This window comes from Nuphar pumila, chromosome 12, assembly GCF_984573655.1.
Source record: "Nuphar pumila chromosome 12, dmNupPumi1.hap1.1, whole genome shotgun sequence".
Classification (NCBI taxonomy): Eukaryota; Viridiplantae; Streptophyta; class Magnoliopsida; order Nymphaeales; family Nymphaeaceae; genus Nuphar; species Nuphar pumila.
This window is the reverse complement of record NC_143260.1, coordinates 107,960,148-107,983,339: the sequence shown is the minus strand read 5'-3', so window position 1 is coordinate 107,983,339 and position 23,192 is coordinate 107,960,148. Positions and strand designations below refer to the sequence as shown.

The 23,192-nt window shown below is 39.2% G+C and overlaps 1 protein-coding gene across 2 annotated transcripts in view; it reads left to right on the top strand.

Moving 5' to 3' along the window:
• The window catches only part of LOC149821525 (S-adenosyl-L-methionine-dependent methyltransferases superfamily protein), an 88,163-nt gene extending 66,440 nt beyond the window's left edge, over positions 1 to 21,723 (top strand). For both annotated transcript variants that reach the window (XM_089983264.1, XM_089983263.1), the window contains exons 4-8: positions 19,841 to 19,974; positions 20,272 to 20,414; positions 21,116 to 21,187; positions 21,269 to 21,349; positions 21,425 to 21,723. In XM_089983264.1, coding sequence (XP_089839390.1) covers positions 19,841 to 19,974; positions 20,272 to 20,414; positions 21,116 to 21,187; positions 21,269 to 21,349; positions 21,425 to 21,576 — 582 coding nt within the window. In that variant the 3' untranslated portion in view covers positions 21,577 to 21,723. The remainder of the gene's footprint in view (positions 1 to 19,840; positions 19,975 to 20,271; positions 20,415 to 21,115; positions 21,188 to 21,268; positions 21,350 to 21,424) is intronic.
• The last annotated feature ends 1,469 nt before the right edge of the window (positions 21,724 to 23,192 follow it).

The window sequence follows — 23,192 nt, the reverse complement described above, 5'->3', positions numbered from 1 at the left end:
CACCTCCATCACATTGGAAAAATTGAATGGACTCAGAAAATTGATTTTTGACCAAGGAAAGAAAACTTTGAAACAAAGAGAAGACTTCTGACTTATTTTTTATGAAATATATCCAAGTGTATCGGGAATAGTTATCAACAAAGATTAGATAGTATCTGCTCCCGGATCTAGAGGCAATCGGGGCGGGTCCCCATACATCAGAACAAATTATCTCAAAAGGTTTTGAAGCTCTCTTATTAATGGAATGGAAAGGCAATACATGACTCTTGCATGAAAGACAACTGAAACACTTATAACTGCTCTCATTCCCATTGAGACTTTCTTTTGGAATGAGATTATTAGAGACAAGTTTTTCAATAAAATGACTCCCACAATGTCCTAATCGACTATGCCACAAAAATGGCTTATTACATTAAGAAATACTAAAAACATTAGCATAAGATGATGAACATGACTCTAATGAAGGCTTCGAATTCAGATGAACAGGGCAAACAACATGACATGGAGCTTCTTCAAAGACATACATATTGCCTTGTCTCTTTCCTTCAGCGAATGTTTCCCTCGTGCGTAGGTCCTTGACCTGCACAAACAAAGGAGTGAATTCAACTGAAGCATTATTATCATCAATAAGTTTGGAAACAAAGACAATATTTTTCTTGATGTCAGGAGCATGAAGAACGTCAGAAAGAGTAAGAGTGGAATATGGCATGGGGATGCCAGTTTTTCCAACATGAGAAACAGGATGGTGGGATCCATCTCCAGTGACAATCTTACTTTTTTCAAAATAAGGAATAGGGTTAGAAATTTTACCTGCATCGCCTGTCACATGAGTTGTTGCCTCTGAGTCAACAAACCAAGTGCCTTTATCACTCTGCCTTAATTTCAACTCTGATAAAGCAGATATCAACAAATCTTTAATCTCTCCACTGTCTCTGGTATTTGTGAACTTTCTTTTGGTTTCCGTTTGTTGGCCCTTTCCTTTATTCTCTGGATTATGCCAGCAATTTGCCTTGATATGCCCCCTTTTGTTACAAAGGAAGCAAGTAGGGATGGATCTTGATCCCTGCGCATGAGCTAACATGTTTGGAGTGGGAAGCAGACCACGCCCTCCGTGTCCACTTCGCCCTTGTCCTCCTCGTCCCCGTTCTCTACCATAAGTCACTCCTATGGCAAAAACTTCTTGAGAATTTGGGTGAATGTGAGTTTCTTCAGAGAATCCCTTCAGAGTCATTTCGTATTGGATCAATTTGGCTCGTAGCTCATCAAAGGTAGGAAGAACAGGAAGGCACAATAGTGAAGTGGCTATCATATTGTAGTTAGATCCCAATCCTCTCAGAGTTTGTTGCACCATGTCATTGTCACTAACGACACATCCTATAACTGCAAGCTGATCTGTGATGGTCTTCATCTTGTTCAAATATTCTATGATGGTCATGGAATCTTTTTTTAGCAACTGAAATTCCTTTTTTTAGAAAAACCATCCTGGCTTGTGAAACTTGTGAATACGTCTGGACCAGTCGCTCCCAGAGTTGCAATGTTGTACAATTGTCGGGAATGACAACAAGGACCTCTTGAGATAGGGTTGAGGTGATATATGCAACAACAGATTGATTTTTCCTTTCCCAATCGAGAAATTCTATATTTTTGACATATACGATCGAACTCGCACCTTGATCATCTTTCTCTTCTCTCTGAACAAATTCTGGTGGAACAGGGATGGTTCCATCCAAGTGACCTAAGAGACCTTGGCTCCTTATAAAGGGAATGATTTGTCTCTTCCAAATCAAGAAGTTTGAGGTATTCAACTTTTCAGAAATGAGTTGGTTGAGAAAACTTGAAGAAATATTTGATTGAAGGGAATAGGGATCCATAGAGAGTGGATTTCAGCAAGAGTGTTCACGAAATGCTCAACCTTTTTTTTTTGTGGTTGTCAGATTCAGAGAATAAGAATAGAGAGACTGAACCTTTTTCTATGCTCTCCAAAAAACTGATATTAAAAGGACTTTTCCACGTTAGATATATTTTCAAACGAGTAACAATAAAAAAAAACTACATGGCACATATATATTTGAATATGTAGAAATGGATGCGTGAAAGGGATTAGACAAAGGGAGATCGAGCGGACGACAACAGTAAAGGGAGACAAGCAGGCAATGTCAAACTGAAAACGAAATAAGGCACACAATTGGTCTGATGTTTCACGTGAATCGATTTTAGCGATTCACGTGAAATACAACCCCTCGTTTTTCACAGTCTGGGTTCACGTGAACAGGATTCACGTGAACAGGATACACAGAAAAAATTCAGAAGAGGAGGGAAGAACGAGAGAAGAATTTTATGCAGACAAAAATAGCACAAGTATTAACTTCGGCAAATAAAATATTCAGATTGAGGGAGGGAAAACTGGTCTGCGTCTCTTCACGTCGGCAAATCCAACTGAAAGTCCACTTTGATTCAAGAGAGAATCAGATCTTAAAGAACAAGGAAGAAAAGAGGAGATGTTGACGGAAGAGAAGAAGGAGACGTTATCGATCTTACCGGAACTGAAGAACACGGAGGAAAGGAGGAAGAAAACGCACGCAGATGAGAAAGCGATCTCAGGCCAGGCTTCAACACTGCTCTGATACCATGTTAGAAATCCACCACCCGTACCTGCATTGAGAAAGAGAGAGAGAGAGAGACGAAATGCAAGAATGGGTCTGCGACTGTCACAATTTCTGTATGAAATTGTGACCTAAAAGAATACATTTATGACTTTACTTTACATAGATATGGATCCGGGTCTGGTGTATCCAGACCCGATTAAGAGTAAACATATACTCTGTACACCATCTTTACATTACATGGATCGGGTCGACTCGGGTCGGGTCCCGGGTCTCGGATCCTTTTCACCTTTTTCAGTGTTTTGGTGCTCCGCATATTTCCTTACACCCTCCTCTCAAAACAAACTTTGTTACCAAATTCTTTTTGAGCATGGCGGTCAAATAGATAGTGTTTATCTATATTCTTACATAGACATGTATCACCATCTTTTGATTGGACAAGTGACTTCACTAACACAGATTGCTTTATGCTAAGTAGCCTAGATAGTTTCAGCTTTGGAATGAAGCAAATATATGTTTTCTTGTACTTCATTATGTTTTGGCCAAAGTTGGCAATCGGAAAACTCTAGAATGAGGTGGGGGTGGGGGGAGGGGACAGAGGGGTGCAGGGGAGACAAGTACAATGTTGGAAGCAGAAGTATAAAGCATTGGTTTTTAAGATCCATGTGAAGCGAGAAGTGAGAACTAACTGGAAAGTGGTAGCATTTAGCCGTCAATTAGGCATTTTTTTATCAAACAGTGTTGGTACATAGTATATAACAATTGTTTTTCCCAAGTTAACCAACTAGGTTCATGGGATTTAATCTTGAAGATGGTGGAGTATCAGTGATTCACAATTTTTAAATATGAGGATGACTTCAGAATGGCATAAAACATCATGTTGGAATCAACTTTATTACATGAAAATAGCAAATAAATCATGCTAAACATATATGTGGCCTTAAATCTGATATTTGGTGACTAGATCCATACAAGCAGGAGTGCGTACCATGATAAATTTACTCATTTATATATATATATATGTATATATGTATATATATATATATATATAATGTATGTGTGTATGTATAAACATGTCTTTTTTATAATGAGATGGAAGCATCAAGTACTTTGCAGTTAGCCTTTTTCCTAATGAGGTAGCTACAAGGCCCTTATGTTTTAGAGAAATGAAATATCCTTTTTTCTTTTCTTAAGTTATGAAGAATGAGCCAAATTTTGTCTTTGAAGCCTAACTAAAATGATAACCATGCTTGCTGTTTCATAGGAGAAGTAAATCCTCATTTCTACAAGTATTGAACATGGTTAGTTCAACATTCAACATATATATTCTTTTTGTTTCCTTTATGATTTTAAGTTTCATATATATACATATATATATGTATGTATGTATGTATGTATGTATGTATGTATGTACATACGTATATACAGACACATCATGGGCAAGGTCTCTGGTTCAAGTCTAGGATGGCCCAGCTGTCCCAGGGGAATGAAGAGAATAAGTATCTGACTCCATGCATCCTTCACTTTACTCGGGGAAAATGGCCGTGTTGGTGGAGTAGAGCTCTTGTAATTAGTTTGTTGCAATTACGGGTTGGATGACTAGGCTGTAATTATAGTATCTTATACTTGAACTGATGTCTCACTTTTTCGAAGTAATGGGGAAGTGGACTGAAACATGCCACCGAAAGTCTCTCTCTCTCTCTATTGTTAAGATGAATGTAATCTTATATGTATATATATACATATGTATATATATATTAATATAATATCTTCATATATATATATATGTATACATATATATATATAATATAATATGTATAGTTATAGTTATTTATATAAAATATATATTATATTATATAGTCAACTTGGGTTGACTAAGTCAACAATTGTAGAGAGAGGCAAAACAAAGAAATTACAACTAAGACCTTATGAAAAAAGTATTTCAGAAAACCTCTAATAAGGAACAACTTAACCTAAAAACCACCTATTCTCAACACTCCCCCTCAAGCTGGAGCATAGATATCTATCATGCTCAGCTTGTCACAGCATCTGGAAAAATTAGGCCTAGCAAGAGGCTTTGTAAACATATCTGCAACTTGGTCTTCAGACTTTAGGTATTTTGTAGTGATATGACCAGCTTGAATCATATCTCTTACATAGTGACAATCAACCTCAATGTGCTTTGTTCTCTCATGAAAGACAAGATTGTTTGCTATATATATTGCTGCTTTGTTATCACACATCATGGTCATTGGAGAGGAAACCTTCACCTGGAGATCATTAAGAACAGTGCGAACCCATATCAATTCAGCAGTTGTTTGGGCCATAGCCCGATATTCTGATTCTGCACTCGACCTGGAAACCACATTTTGTTTCTTACTTCTCCATGAAATCAAGTTGTCTCCCAGAAACACACAGAATCCTGTGGTAGACTTTCTATCTACTACAGATCCAGCATAGTCAGCATCAGAATAAGCTACTATCTCCAGAGTTCCACCTTTCTTGAACAATAACCCCTTTCCAGGAGAGGATTTTAGATATCTGAGAATCATTATGGCTGCATTCCAGTGTACCTCAGTTGGTTTGTCCATGAACTGGCTAACTTTGCTTACTGCTAAAGCAATATCTGGTCTGGTCACAGTTACATATAGTAACTTCCCTACTAGGGAGCGATAGCGTTTGCTATCAACAGGTTTTGACCCTTCTTCAACCAACTGAACTTTATGGTCCATGGGAATATTTGCTGGTTTAGCTTCCAACATGCCTGTTTCCTTTAATAAGTCAAGAACATACTTCCGTTGAGACAGAACCATCCCTTCACGGCTTCTAGCAACTTCTATGCCCAGAAAATACCTGAGTGAACCAAGGTCTTTTGTAACAAAGTGTTTGTGAAGATGAGCTTTTGTGGCTTCAATAGCTTTCACGTCATCTCCTGTAAGAATGATGTCATCCACATATACTACCATAACAACGATGCCAGAGCTAGTTTTCTTTATAAAAAGAGTATGATCTGCTGCTGATCTGTTAAAACCAAAGCTTGAGATCACTTCAAACAACTTTTGAAACCATGCACGAGGACTTTGTTTCAAGCCATAAATCGCCTTTCTCAATTTGCACACCTTATGACACTCCCCCTCAACCTCAAAACCTGGAGGTTGTTGCATGTAAACGGTCTCGGAGAGATCCCCATAAAGAAATGCATTTTTCACATCTAATTGACACAAGTTCCAGCCATGCTGAACAGCTACTGAGAGAACAAGACGGATGGTACCCATCCGTGCAACAGGAGAAAACGTTTCAAAGAAGTCAATTCCATATGTCTGGGTATATCCTTTCGCGACTAATCTGGCCTTGTACCTTTCAATAGAACCATCAGATTTGTACTTTATTGTATATACCCATTTACAACCAACAATGTCAGCATCTGCTGGGGAATCAACTAGATCCCAGATATGCTGAGATACCAAAGCCTTCATTTCTTCTTGCATAGCCATCTTCCAGCGATTATCAAGTGCTGCCTGCTGATAGTTCAGAGGAATGGTTTCAGCAGACAAGGCTGAAATAAAAGACTTCATCTTATGTCCAATTCTGGCATGGGAGACAAAATGAGCTATGGGATATAAGGTGTATTGTCTTGTCCCTTTTCGTAGAGCAATAGGCCTGTTATCATTATCCTGAAGAACACTATTGTCAGTAGAACTTACCTCAGGAGAAGAAGAAGATGAAGGCTCTTGCGGAAGTGGAGCTCTACGCACATATACCAATGGAGGATTATTAAATCTGGAAGAGGATGAAGTTTGGTTCGGTAAGGAGGGCACAGATTCCAAAGGAAAAGGAGGTATAGGTAATGGAAAAGACTCAGCTGGATCAACCTGCAGCGGAGAACCGGAACTAGAGTAATATGGAGAGGATTCCAGGAAAGATACGTCTGCACTGACATACTCTCGGCGAGAAATAGGATCATAACATCGATAGCCCTTCTGATTTTTCAGATAACCAATAAATATGCATTTTGTAGCTTGAGCTGCTAATTTATCACGGTCAGGGCCAAGTTTATGAACAAAACAGACACATCCAAATATTTTTGGTGAGAAAGAAAAAAGTGGGGCATTAGGTTTTAGGATATGTAATAGAATTTGATCACCCACAGAAGACGAAGGCATGCGGTTGATCAGATAGCAAGCAGTGGTAATCGCATCACCCCAGTATGACGCAGGAACATTGGATTGAATCATAATGGTCCTTGCAACATCAAGGAGGTGCCGATGTTTTCGCTCAGCCACCCCATTTTGTTGAGATGTATAGGCACAGGAAGTTTGGGGTTGGATGCCATGATCTTGGTAAAATTGTAACAGATCTTTTGATTTAAACTCAAGAGCATTATCAGTGCGAACAATCTTGACACTAGATTCAAACTGAGTTTTTATTTCAAGAATTAGGGATTTGATAAGACTTGGAACATCAGATCGTTCTTTTATTAAAAATACCCATGATAACTTAGAGAAATCATCAACAATAACAAGATAATACCGACACTGAGTCCTAGTATGAATCTTACTAGGACCCCATACATCTGCATGAAGAAGTTCAAAAACTTTATTACTCGACTAACTCTGACTCAAAGGGAACGAACTTCGATGATGCTTGCCCAACTGACATGCTTCACACTGAAATGATGTGGTGGAAGGAATCTGAGGAAAGACCGACCGAAGCTTTGACAATGAAGGATGACCAAGACGACGATGCCACTGAACGGGCTGAATGAATGGTCCAATGCAGCATGAACAGAACCCATTGGATGATGTAGGTAGTAAATTCCATTTTCTTCATAGCCTCCACCAATCTTCTTCCCCGTCAGCAAATCCTGAAAATGACAACCCATTGGATCAAATATTACTCTACAATTTTGTTCTTTTATAAGGCAACTAACAGAAAGTAAACTTTGAGGAAAGTTTGGAGCATGAAGTGCATTTTTCAACTGTAATGAGGAGGATATAGAAATATTTCCCTGACCAACAACCGGGGAGGAGCTCCCATCGGCTAATGAGACTCCAAGTTGAGCCTTAATGACCTTTAGATCTGAAAAAACACGAGAATTTCCACACAAATGTCTGGATGCACCAGAGTCAATAACCCACTTACTATCATTCAGATGGAGATGATTCCCGGTTGAATAGGCAATACCAGCTACAGGAGAACTGGAACTCAAAGGTCGGAGAGCAATCAACTCATCATATTCCGCACGACTAAGAGTGATATTATTTTCATTTGCAGTGATATTATCTTGTGCATTAGTTGCCTCAATAGTAGTAACATGAGCTTTAGGATTATATGACTTTGATGCAGAAGAGAGTGGCCGATCATGCTTATCCCAACGACGATCTTCTAAATGACCAGATTTTCCACAGAATGTACATTGAAGCTTTCCTCTGCCTCCCATACCACGTCCACGTCCTCGTCCTCTGATATTCTGAATATTTCCACGGCCATAACTAGATGGGGCAACAAGAGCAGATGTCTGAGTCACAGGCTGAGATTGTGGCAGAGATATCGCAAGTCTACTCAGACGATTGTAAGCGTCAGCAAGAGTGGGAACATCTGAACCAGTCAACATTTGAACTTTTGCAACCGAAAAATCTGAAGAGAGACCTGTAAGAAAACGAGCAACCATGGTTTGTTCTTGATGATCCTTTTGCTTCGAGCAACACAAAGGCCGGTGAGCATTAAGTCTTTCAAACGCAGCTTTGACAGAGGCATAGTACTGGGCCAAGGTCTGATCTCCCTGTTGCAAGTTATATATTTCCTGTTCGACTTGTAGGACACGACTCACATTCGTTTCTTGTGGGTATGTATCACGAAGATTGTCCCACATTAGTTTGGCTGTATTATAGTAGATCAATCCATCTGCAATATGGGGTTCGACACTGTTCATGATCCATGACATAACTATGTCATTATCTTCATCCCAAGTAACATATTTTCCCAATTTCTCAATGGGTTCGCCTTCCAACAAAATATGTTTTCGACGATGTCCAGATACCGACATCATAAAAGTTCTGGACCACCTGGCATAGTTGGTTTCATTCAACCTAACAGAAGAGCCATACGAGAAGGGGTTGGCAAACGCCTTATACTCCCCAATATGTTCCATTTTGGAATCACCTTTCGATGTTTCAGCCATACCAAAAAAAAACTCACTTGAACAACAAGTGTTCAAAAAAAATTTCTTCAACTCAGCACGAAACCACTCCTGTTATTCCACAACATAAAGATCAATCCAGCATGAAATCACATTTGCTATTTTCCATGACAGAAGAGTAACTTCAACACTCGACACAACAGGGAGTTAAAAAAAATTCAGTTGCTGTAGTTACCACAGAAATTCCGATCCTTGCTGCACCCAAACACATCACCACACATGATAAAATGCAGTCGCAAGACACACTGTTAACCAAAACTTGCTGTTCTCCAACATATACGAAATGACATCCAGTAAATATCACACAAAATTAGCTTCTGCAAGAACTCAACACTTACGGCCACAAAAAAAAATAAATTCTGTTGCTCCCAAACAGCAGGAACACACCTTGACGAGAATTCAGCACTCACGACAACAGAAAAAAAATTCTGTTATTTCCACCCATCAGGAATATCCTTCGACACCTTATGAACCAACACACAACTCGTCATAGCAGCAGGAAGACTCGGCACCACCAGGTCGCAGCAAACTCCCAACAACGTAGGTATTCACGAGGAGAGAAAACAAAAGAAAACAAGGAGATACGACACCCACAGCAGGCATCCACGACGAGCACGAGGAGATACGACCCCCACAGCAGATGATACGACACCCACAGCAGATGATACGACACCCACAGCAGGCATCCGCGACCAGCAGAATGCCAAAAAAAATATTTAAAGTGCTGACCTGATTAGATCATTACTCAGCGTGATCGAAGTTTGATCATGAAAGCCTCCATGAATCGACTGAGATCTGGTAGAGCACGATCACACCCACGTCACAGTCGATATCTCGATCACGCTCCCACTTCACAGTCGATCACGTTCCCACGATCGGCTGTGGCTCTGATACCATGTAGAAGATGAACCGAACCTAAGAGAGAGAGAGAGAGGGAGAGAGAGAGAGACGGCTGTGCAAAGAAAACAGAAAACTTAATTCTCATTAGGGCTTCTCTCTATATTAAATAGAGAGAGGCAAAACAAAGAAATTATAACTAAGACCTTATGAAAAAAGTATTTCAGAAAACCTCTAATAAGGAACAACTTAACCTAAAAACCACCTATTCTCAACAATCAATATTGAATCTGATCAGTATTAGATTAGATGTTTGGATCTAGTAAGGTGACATAGACCTGCTTGGATCCAGTAAAATATTTTTGGATCTGTTGAACCTGTATGGATCTGGATAGATCCAATTGAATGAGATTAGATCAAGTATAATGCTATAGATCCAGATACGGATCTGAAAATATATTGGCAGATATGGGAGATGGATCTAGATTTGATCCAGGTTTTGTGATGGATCTAAAAAATTATAATGACCGGATATGAGATATGGATCCAGATTTGATCCAGAGTTTATGTTCGATCCGGATAGTATAATGCCTAGATATGGGATATAGATCTAGTTTTGATTCAGGCTTTATTGATGGATCTGGATAGTATCAAGACAGATATTTAGACCTAATAATATATTCTATATGGGTTCAGGTTTGACCCGGATAGATCCATATAAGTATAATGTTGGATGTGTGGTGTGGATCCATTTGAATTTGAAAATGGATTTAGACAATGGTCAAATGTTTTTGCTTGAATTATTTAATGTTACATGGACGTCTATTTTTAATATGGATTGTGTTTGACTTGATGGATAACATCTCAAGTCAGATTTGGATATGGACTCATACAAATCCAATGGATTTGAATCTAGAATTTTTTAGTGGATTCGGTAATAGATCTGAACTTATATGTTCACAAGCTTGTGGTTTGATTAAAGCCTTGGAATTGACTTATCATATTTGGCATATCCAAATGGAAATGGGATAACTCCCGTGAGATATGGATCTGGATATATATCGATCTAAGATGATCAAGTGGTAGTTAACCTGATGAGAATTTAAGCATGTTGCATGTGACAATGATGCACGTGGATAGTGAGAGTATGGGCTATGGTGAAAGTTTTGAAAAGTGAGAGCATTTGTTATGTTTGGCAAATCATAATTTATCATGGATCCATAAAATTCATAGCACTCTACTAATGTGCATGTGGACATGATGATGTCTTATGGTATGGTCATGGAAGAGCCATAAGAACCTCATGACTAACTAAGAAAGTGAGACCCCAATATGATTATTTATTTGAATGTGGTGTTACACTTTATGGGTTAAAATTTAAATTATGACATGATGAAAAACCCATATAGTTATTTGAAATGAGTGCATGAAAGGATCATGATGGGAAATCAACCTAGTTTGTGAATATCTTCATGATGGTGATAATCAAGAAAGGAAAGTTCAGCTTGTATATGTAAAATCTCATGATGTCATGGCTAAACTAAGGGTGGCAAAATCTGACCTGACCCGCCAACCCGCTTCTTAGCCGGGTTAGGGTTTGGCTTAAACGGGTTCGTGTCGTAAACAGGTCGACCTGCCTAAACCGTTTATTAAATGGGTAGTGTTCGTGTTAGGGGTATGCCAACCCGCTAACCCGTTTGACCCGTTTAATAAATGGGTTAGGCGGGTAGGTCAACCCATTTAATTATTTATGTTTATCTTGATGATTGTAAGACAACTTGGTGGATATGTTTGTAGTATGGTTGTAACTTGTAAGACAATTATGTTGATGTTGTCTTTATGTTTATGACTTTATGTTGAAGTTTTATGTTAATGTTGGTAGTACAATTTTATATTAAGATTTGCAGAAAAAAGTATAATATGTATTTTTTTTTGTGTTTCTAATTGTGTTATTCGGGTTAGACAGGTTATTCGGGTCGATTATCGTGTCTATGTTATCGGGTCAATCCGTTTAATAAACAGGTTGCCATGTCGTGTAATTGTGTCGTGTCGACCCGACCCGTTTATTAAACGGGTTAACCGTGTCGTGTCGGGTTACCCGTTTAATAAATGGGTCGTGTTCGTGTTTGCCACATCCGACCCGTTTAATAAACAGTTCATGTTCGTGTTGAGGTATTCTGATCCGCCAACCCGTTAACCTGATCCGCCAACCCGTTAACCCGACCCACCAACCCGCCGACCCGATCCAATTGCCACCCCTAGGCTAAACCAATACTATATGTGGAAAAGAATCATGGTTCATATAATAATGAAAAACGACATGACTATGTGAGAAATAATCCATAGCATGTGTGAAAAACATCATACTTGAAAATGAAGGAATTATTCATGATTATGCTAAAAATAACCCATAGTTTGTGTGAAAAAACTCATACTTATACCTGAATATGAATGATGAAAAGATCCATATGACTATGTGTAAAATAACCCATAGCATATGTGAAAACCTCGTACTGGAAGATTGAATGATGAAAAAGTTCACATGATCATGTGGGAAATAACCCATAACAAGTGAGAAAAACATCATTGATAGAACCCTTGGAATTGTGCATGGATTATTGGGTGCATGTTTTATCATGAAGTGTTATATATGATATATGATGCACCAATTGTGATATAATATGGGTGTTCGCACCATATAGCCAAGTGGGAGATGTTGGATCTTGATACGGATCCAATGTGGCCATTGGGTTTCATACATGTAACCTGTAGAATGATGTACCGAACCCTGGTTAGAGAGAGAGAGAGAGGAGGAAGGGAGAGAGAGAGAGAGAGAGAGACGGCAGCACATGAAGAGAAACTCGATAATCTGACATTAGGACTCTCTCTATGTTAAATAGAGAGAGTCCAACATAATAAATTACATCCAAGTCCAATATTTAATAAACTTTTCAAATAACCTCCAAACTAAGAAGGTTTAACCTTAAACCACCTACTCTCAACACTCCCCCTCAAGCTGGAGCATAGATATCAATCATGTTCAGCTTGTCACAACATTTTGAGAAATTTGGTCTAGCAAGGGGTTTTGTTAACATATCTGCAACTTGATCTTCTGACTTAAGATATTTGGTATTGATATGTCCAGCTTGAACCATATCTCTTACATAGTGACAATCAACCTCAATGTGCTTTGTTCTCTCATGAAAGACAGGATTGTTTACTATATATGTTGCAGCCTTGTTATCACACATCATGGTCATAGGAGAGGAAACCTTCACCTGAAGATCATGAAGAACAGTACGAACCCACATCAATTCAGCAGTTGTTTGGGCCATAGCCCGATATTCTGATTCTGCACTTGACCTAGAAACCACATTTTGTTTCTTACTTCTCCAAGAAATCAAGTTGTCTCCCAGAAACACACAGAATCATGTGGTAGATTTTCTATCCACTACATATCATGCATAGTCAGCATCAGAATAGGCCACTATCTCCAGAGTTCCACCTTTCCAGAACAATAACCCCTTTCCAGGAGAAGATTTTAGATATCTGAGAATCATAATAGCTGCATTCCAGTGTACCTCAGTTGGTTTGTCCATAAACTGGCTAACTTTGCTTACTGCTAAAGCAATATCCGGTCTGGTCACAGTCACATACAGTAGCTTCCCTACTAGGGAGCGATAGCTTTTGCTATCAACCGTTTTTTACGCTTCTTCAAACAACTGAACTTTATGGTCCATGGGAATATTTGCTGGTTTGGCTCCCAACATTCTCGTTTCCTTTAATAAGTCAAGAACATACTTCCGTTGAGACAAAACCATCCCTTCACGGCTCCTGGCAACTTCTATACCCAGAAAATACCTCAGTGCACCAAGGTCTTTTGTAACAAAGTGTTTTTGAAGATGAGCCTTTGTGGCTTCAATGGCTTTCACATCATCTCCTGTAAGAATAATGTCATCCACATATACCACCATAACAACTATGCCAGAGCTAGTTTTCTTGATAAATAGTGTATGATCGGCTGCTGACCTATTAAAGCCAAAGCGTGACATCACTTCAAACAACTTTTGAAACCATGCGCGAGGACTTTGTTTCAAGCCATAAATCGCCTTTCTCAATCTACACACCTTCTGACACTCCCCCTCAACCTCGAATCCTGGGGGTTGTTGCATGTAAACAGTCTCAGATAGATCCCCATATAGAAACGCATTCTTCACATCTAATTGGTACAAACTCCAACCATGTTGAACAGCTACTGAGAGAACAAGACGAATCGTACCCATCCGTGCAACAGGAGAAAAGGTTTCAAAGAAATCAATTCCACATGTCTGAGTATACCCTTTTGCTACTAATCTGGCCTTGTACCTTTCAATAGAACCATCAGATTTGTACTTTATTGTATATACCCATTTACATCCAACAATGTCAGCATCTGCTGGGGAATCAACTAGATCCCATGTATGCTGAGATACTAAAGCATCCATTTCTTCTTGCATAGCCAGCTTCCATCGATTATCAAGTTCTGCCTGTTGATAGTTCAATGGAATAGTTTCAGCAGATAAGGCTGAAAGAAAAGACTTCATCTAATTTCCAATTCTGACATCGGAGACAAAATGAGATATGGGATATAAGGTACATTGTCGTGTCTCCTTTCGTAGAGCAATAGGCCTGTTATCATCATCATGAAGATCACTATTGTCAGTAGAACTTACCTCAGGGGAAGAAGAAGATGAAGGCTCTTGCAGAGATGGTGTTCTACGCACATATACCAGTGGAGGATTATTAAATCTGGAAGAGGATGAAGTTTGGTTCGGTAATGAGGGCACAGATTCCAACGGAAAAGGAGGTATAGGTAATGGAAAAGACTCAGCTGGATCAACCTGCAGTGGGGAACCAGTACTGGAGTAATATGGAGTGGATTCCAAGAAAGATACATCCGCACTGACATACTCTCGGCGAGAAATAGGATCATAACATCGATATCCCTTTTGATTTTTGGGATAACCTATAAATATGCATTTTGTAGCTTGAGCAGCTAATTTATCACGGTCAGGGCCAAGTTTGTGTACAAAACAAACACATCCAAATATTTTGGGTGAGAAAGAAAAGAGTGGGGCATTAGGTTTTAGGATATGTAATGGAATTTGATCACCCACAGAAGACGAAGGCATGCGGTTGATCAGATAGCAAGCAGTGGTAATCGCATCACCCCAGTATAACGCAGGAACATTTGATTGAATCATAATGGTCCTGGCAACATCAAGCAAGTGCCGATGTTTTCGCTCAGCCACCCCATTTTGTTGAGAAGAATAGGCACAGGAAGTTTGGGGTTGGATGCCATTATCTTGGTAAAATTGTAACAGACCTTTTGATTTAAACTCGAGAGCATTATCAGTGCCAACAATCTTGACAATAGATTCAAACTGAGTTTTTATTTCAAGAATTAAGGATTTAATAATACTTAGAACTTCAGATCGTTCCTTTATTAAAAACACCCATGACAACTTAGAGAAATCATCAACAATAACAAGATAGTAACGACACTGAGTCCTAGTAGGAATCTTACTAGGACCCCATACATCTGCATGAAGAAGTTCAAAAACTTTATTACTAGACCGACTCTGACTTGAAGGGAACGAGCTTTGATGATGCTTGCCCAGTTGACATGCTTCACACTGAAATGATGTGGTGGAAGGAATTTGAGGAAAGACTGAACGAAGCTTTGACAATGAAGGATGACCAAGACGACGATGCCACTGAACAGGACTGGATGAATATTCCACGGCAGCATGAACGTTACCCATTGGATGATGTAGGTAGTAAACTCCATTTGCTTCATAGCCTCCACCAATCTTCTTCCCCGTCAGCAAATCCTAAAAATGACAACCCATCGGATCAAGTATTACTCTACAGTTTTGTTCTTTTATAAGACAACTAACAGAAAGTAAACTTTGAGGAAAGTTTGGAGCATGAAGAACATTTTGCAACTGCAATGAGGAGGATATAGAAATATTTCCCTGACCAACAATAGGGGAGGAACTCCCATCGGCTAATGAGACTCCTCGATGAGCATTAATATCCTTTAGATCTGAAAAAACAAGAGAATTTCCACACAAATGTCTGGATGCACCGGAGTCAATAATCCACTTACTGTCAGTTGGATGTAGATGATTTCCTGTTGAATAGGCAACACCAGCTACAGGAGGGGTGAAACTCACAGAACGAAGGGCTATCAGCTCATCATATTCAGCACGACTGAGGGTGATACTACTGTCACTAGCAGAGATATTTTCCTGTACCTTTGTTGCCTCGAGAGTAGTAACATTTGCTTTAGGAGCATATAAATTTGTTGAAGAAGAGGTTGGCCGGCCATGTTTATCCCAACACCGATCTTCTAAATGTCCAGATTTTCCACAGAATGTGCATTGAAGCTTTCCTCTGCCTCCCATACCTCATCCACGACCTCGTCCTCTGATATTCTGAATATTTCCACGCCCATAACCAGAGGAGACAACTAGAGCAGATGACTGGGTCACAGGTTGTGATTGTGGAAGAGATATCGCAAGTCTACTCAGGCGATTATATGCATCAGCAAGAGTAGGTACATCTGATCCAGTCAACATTTGGACTTTTGCAACAAAGAATTCTGAAGATAAACCTGTAAGAAACCGAGCAACCATAGTCTGTTCTTGATGATCTTTCTGCTTCGAACAACAAAAAGGCCTGTGAGCATTGAGTCTTTCAAACGCAGCTTTTACTGATGCATAATACTGGGCCAAGGTCTGATCTCCCTGCTGTAAATTATATATCTCTTGTTCGACTTGCAGGATACGACTCACATTAGTCTCTTGTGAATACGTATCTCTAAGATTGTCCCACATCTGTTTGGCTGTATTATAATAAATTAAACCATCTGCAATATGGGTTTCGACACTATTCATGATCCATGACATAACTATGTCATTATCTTCATCCCAGGTAGCATATTTTCCCAATTTTTCAATGGGTTCTTCTTCCAACAAGATATGTTTTCTACGATGTCCAGATACTGACATCATGAACGTTCTGGACCACCTGGCATAGTTAGTTTCATTCAACCTTACAAAAGATCCGTACGAAAAGGGATTGGCAAATGCCTTATACTCTCCAACATGTTCCAATTTGGAATCACATTTCGAACTTTCAGCCATACTGAAGATATACTTCTGTTTCAGCAGAGAAAAAAAACTGGAGAGACTTCAACCAATACAGGGAATAGCGTGTGTTACATTCACACGACAACCAGCAGTTGTTCACACACACAAAAACCACGACAATAAGAAACAACAGCCCACAACAAGTGTAATTTCTCTGCACAACAGGAAATCAAGCCTGCAGTTTCCACGACAGTAGTGAACAACAACCCATACACATGAATAATAGTTCCAAAATATTTTTTTTTTCAGCACAGCAGGAAGTCACGACCAACATAACTCTGTATATGCATAAATTGAATCATACCAGAGGCTGCTCCCAGACATATAAGCTCGATAGTCATATCTTAATCACCAGCACAGCACAACAAGTGTGATTGTTGTTTCTCCCTAATAGCAGGAAGTCACGACAAGAAATAAACAAATTTCGACAAGAAGATTGCTGTTGTGCCCAAACATCAGGGTATTACGGCAATAAGAACTTGGCAATCAAAAGCAAATCACGGCAGGACATCTAGAAAATCACGGCAACAGAAAAACACGGCACCAGGAAAGCACGGCAACAGGAATCACGGCAACAGTAATCACCGCAGGGAATCACGGCAACAGGGAATCACGGCAGGGATATCACGGCAACAGAGACTCACGGAGAGAAAAAAAACAGGAAACTAGAGGCACGCATCATGTTCCTTAGATATGATGACAGATCTGGGCCATGACCTTGGTCAAATCCCAGATCTGTTATCAGATCTTACACAGAAACACAAACAGCTAACCTAAAAAAAAAATTTTCTTCGTTGGTGTAGGGAGAAACTCGGCAACAGTTTGATCACGATCGAGTAAGTTTCCACGATCGATGCTCTGATACCATGTAGAATGATGTACCGAACCCTGGTTAGAGAGAGAGAGAGAGGAGGAAGGGAGAGAGAGAGAGAGAGACGGCAGCACATGAAGAGAAACTCGATAATCTGACATTAGGGCTCTCTCTATGTTAAATAGAGAGAGTCCAACATAATAAATTACATCCAAGTCCAATATTTAATAAACTTTTCAAATAACCTCCAAACTAAGAAGGTTTAACCTTAAACCACCTACTCTCAACAGAACCCATATGTTGGATCTAGAGTGTATTATTGGATCTCATAAGAGAATCCAATGATCAAGAGTAGTGAGCTAGGAATCTAATGACCCACTTACGAAGTGAGTCATTGAGTTATGAACCACTAAGATAGTGGTGGGTCCCACATCACATTGGATTCCCAACATGTTTGGGAATCCAATGGGACAATTATGGCTGAGTAACGGCTATCTAGGGGAAGATAAGTAGACCGAGCCCCTGCCTCTGCAGGAAGTGAGCTAGATCCATGCATCGAGGAAATCCTCCTTGATGAAGGCCGTTAATCGAAATCTACAGACCCTATATTCTCCTCTCACACACTGCTCACACCACGGTCCCCAAATTCCAACAATTGTGCCAGAGAGAGAGAGAGAGAGAGAGAGAGAGTTTCATCCTTGTTGGGGCTCTGCCAAATGGCCGAGCACCTTTTTCGCTGTAGGGTTTCAGCAGAGTTCAAAACTTTGAAGGTGTTGGATTGTTATAATTTATATTTTATATAAGAAAAACATGTCATGAAAAAACAATTCATGGCATAATCGGTTTGATTATTCCTTAATTTATTTTGTTAAGGGGCCAATTGATCTGAATCGGCCGGTTCAGATCCTGGTCAAGCCCGAGCCCTTGACCAACCGGCTCGGGTCGGGCCCAGTTCTAATACAAAACCTACATCCCACTCCTTAGGCGCATGGTTCTTTTAGTGAAAATTTACAAAATGCAAAAGAATAGATGGGATTCAAGATGGTTTCATTTTTTGAATCACATACTTTATTCAATTTGAATATATATAGCTTGCAGTAGTCTGTTAGTCTGCGGGTGGCCCGACTTGACCCATGATTTTGTCGGGTTGGGCTTTCTTCCAAAAACTAGGCCCAAGCCCAACCCGTTCGGTCCTGGCCACGGGCCGCCCAGCCCATTGTCTAGCCCTAGTCTCAGTGATTGTAAGAAAAACCTCTGTGAGTTAAACTACTTTAACATGGTGGACGTGCGTTGGACTATTACCTTGTGTGAGACTCACATTGCTATTTTGGATTACAGACGAGAGAGAGGGAAAAGAATTCTTGGTTGTGTTCTTTTATACAATAAAGGTTCAAGAGGCAATATCACAGTCTATCACAAGCTAAAAGAAAACCTAGCTCACAAAATTGCTAAATTATCCCTATTTGTGTTATTTAACGTGAAATCAGAATCTTGGATGAAGGTTGTTCAATTAATTGTTCTTTTGTCTGATTTTTGCTTGTCTAGCTTGCTTTGGAATTTTTCATTAGCTACATCAAAATAGAAGTAAAGCATTCATCAACAATTCTGTTAAATGCAAGTAACTTGTCAAATTCAACATACCTTCTCTTGAATGGATTTACCTCGCATATCCCAATGTGATCCTTGGCATAGCTTTAGCTCGATCTATGGGTTTGCAGACTGTAATAACCAAAAGTTAGCTTATTTTGAATATTATTCTCAGTTTTAGCATGTTTATTTGTACTAATAACACAACCTATCTTGTATTAATCCTTCAAAGATATATTTAAGAAAATATGCTTTAATGCATTTAATTATTTTCTGAGTATGCATGGTTTTCATTTCTGTTTCTTAAAGTCATCCTCTTGTTTGCTTGTTTTTCACACATCTAAGACAAAGACACGAGCATGTGCACCATACATGTCAGATATACACGAATTTTAGGTGTCAAACTACTTATGCCGTTTAAATCCATTATAAAACGTAGGACACTATTTTCCACATTGATCAGGTAACTTGACACTTTCTGGGCTTCTTTTAAATATGGATGGTGTTATTTTTTTTTCTAATGCATTGCCCTACTCTGGTGTAAAATATTTTATTTAGAAGCTAGTATCTTTTGTCTAATCTCACAAATCTTTTGCAATATCTGCAGAACTTACTTGTCCGGGAATTTTCCTTCCATCAGTTAAATGCAAACTTGCTTTGGCCTGGCAGCTTATCATTTGCAGAATGGTTGGTTCAACACGATTCATACTTAAGAGGCCGCCGTATCATAGAACTAGGCAGGTCCGTTTGTTTTTTCTTTTTCTTTTTTGACAGCTGAATTTTTTGTGTCAATTTCTTGGACATACCAGTTTGTCATTTTGTGACAAATTTTTTTCCCTCTCTAATTCACTTCATGATGCAACTTCTACTGCTCATAATGTATTCTAATGAGCATGGAAATTGCACTCGAAATTGGTGTTGCCTATTGGTCTTTTCATCTGCATCAAAGCTCTAGCACACTAGTTATATGGATGAAATTTTAGCCTCATGACATTTGATTGAGCTGGTTTCTGAAACAACCTTTTTGTTTCTTTGTAGTGGCACTGGAGCTTTAGCTATTTTCTTGGCAAAAACACTCCAAGTGGATATCACAACTTCAGACTTTGATGATCCAGATATTGAAGAAAATATTGCACATAACTGCAGAGCTAATGGTCTTCCAGTGCTGCCACACATACGGCGTATGTGTTTCTGCCCTGTTGGTGGTTTTTTTCGGTTGCTTCATCTGAGAAATGATTGCTATGGATTTTTTGCGGCAAATCAAACTTCGCATTTGTTTATCAGGCAAATTCTTTTCTCACATGCAGTTCCAAAGACTGATTCTGAAGTTTGGTTTCTATCTTTAAGGGCATAATCTGCGTTTGGTGATATGGGGACCCAGGTAAAACCAAATGCCAGATATTCATCATTTCTTGCCCATATTTGTAGGGCATAATCTGCATTTGGTGATACGGGGACCCAGATAACTCGAATGCCAGATAATTTTCGTTTCATGCTCCTATTTGTACAAGAGTCAGGTACTTTCATAATTTTAGAAAATGCGTTGGTATCTTGAAGAAAGATTTTGTTAAACTGCACTTTGGAGCAGCTTTTGTCGAGGCTTGTCCTTTAAAAACCTGCAGGTGGGTCTAGAAACCATTATGCGCCAGGTAGTCTATTGCAGCATTATAGCAGATGGCAGGGCAAATCTGCAGCTACATAACATATTCTGCCTTTATGGTGAAAATGTTTTTTGAGATCTACACGAAATTGTTAGCTCTAACATCAGGGATGCATTTACTTTGTCTATGACACATTGGTCATGCACTTACAATTTGAGACACCAGCTTGTAGAGGTTATCCAAAATGATTTATTTCCTCTCTTTTCTAATTCCTATGGCAGATTCATGGGGTGATAATTTTCCCTGTAAAGATCCAGACTGGGACCTGGTCATTGCGAGTGACATACTACTCTGTAAGCCGGACTTACTTTCAGGCGATCTTTTTGCATAATTACGTTGGTTTTTAAGTCACTTTGGTGTAATGTTTATTGCAGATGTAAAGCAATATCCAAACTTGATAAAATCACTCTCATTTCTTCTGAAATCATACAAACCCAAGGATGGTGAAGCTTCAGGTAGATCTCGAATTTAAGTTGGTAGACAAAAAAGTGGATTCAGGTTCATGGATCAGACTTTGCTGCATGTTTCAGGGTCAGACATCAAACTGCCGCGACCATCATTCTTGATGAGTTGGAAGCGCAGAATTGGCAGGGAGGACGAGTCATTGTTTTTCACTGGCTGTGAAGTTTGTGGGTTAAGTGCAGAGCATTTTGGATCTCGCATTTACTGCATCAGTCCCTAGCTTGTTAAGTTGGACAGAGGATGTGGTCAGGGAAGTAGCTTCCCTAAATTTTCAAGGAAACTGATCGATATAGAATTTGTCACCATGGGGCACTTTCAAATGAGTAATGCTTACCATTCCATTAGTCACACAAGCCCTTTGATGCACTTCCGTGTGAGCTATGAATTAGTATCTGAAAATTGATATATATATATATATATATATATATATATATATATATATATATATATATATATATATATATATATATATATATATGTTGAAGGAACATTTGGACCATCATGAATAAACATCGACACTGCATATTATACTGAAATGTAATCGTACAACCTTCTGTATCTAAAATTCCATGCTTGCTATCCATCGTTTGATTATTAGTGTCAATGTGAAAAAATATATATCACAGAGATCGCTGCTTAATCGACTCTGAAGTATGAAGGCATAGTTTGGTGTGCATCATAGAGAAAATACAAAATTGATTGAGACTGATGCAGCAGAAAGCTGATTATGACCCCTTAATTCTGTTTTAAATTTGTGGAGTCCCATCAACAAAGAATGACATTATTTTAAATACAGTGATCTACTAAGAATGACCTATTTGTTAGTCGGACAAAGATTTTCTGAGCTGAAAAAACCATGAAGCAATCTGCAGAGTAGTCGAGCTTCCAGCAGGATCTCCTCCAGTAAGATGCCTACCGTTGATCTCAGTGAGAGACCAAGATCTGCTCCCTGTTGCTCTGGCCAAAGCTTCTCGAACATCTACCCCTTTGATGTTGATCAGGAACTGTTGCTCGACAGGATCATCTGGTTGACCAGCTGGTTCGGGCAATCTCATAATGTTATTGAATTCGTCCATCAGTAGAGTCATCTCTCTCCATGGAAACCATGGAAACCAAAATGTGCAGGTACGTGGATTCCACTGCTCTGCCATAGCCTGAATCAGACTTCTGTTGATGGTTCGCTTGCCCACTGCCGATATCATCTTCAATCCACAGTCATCAAAGTGGTCTGGGAACATACGCGAGAATGTGGTGAACCAAAAATAATACCACCGAGGGAAGAATGAATGAATCTAGATAACCCGATAATCTGGGGATCCATCCTTTATCTTATAGAAGACATGATCTTTGGGAAAGACAACATCGAGGGAATTGAATGCCTTCGAAATGATACTGGGGTAAAAAGAATGAGGAGAATTAGATAGAATGCAGGACTTACGGATTGACTCTTGAAGAAAAGAGGATAGACACAAATCCAGTATTTTTCACTGGTCGGGATTTTAAAATCCAGTGTTTTCACTGGTCGAGATTTCAAAAATCTAGTATTTTTCACTGGTTGGGATTTTAAAATCCAGTGTTTTCACTGGTCAGGATTTCAAAAATCCAGTATTTTTCACTGGTCAGGATTTCAAAAATCCAGTAGTTTTCACTGGTCAGGATTATCAAAATTCAGTGTTTTCACTGGTCGGGATTATCAAAATCCAGTGTTTTCACTGGTCGGGATTTCAAAATCCAGTATTTTTCACTGGTTGGGATTATCAAAATCCAGTATTTTTCACTAGTCAGGCTATCAAAAATCCAGTATTTTTCACTGGTCGGGATATCAAAAATCTAGTA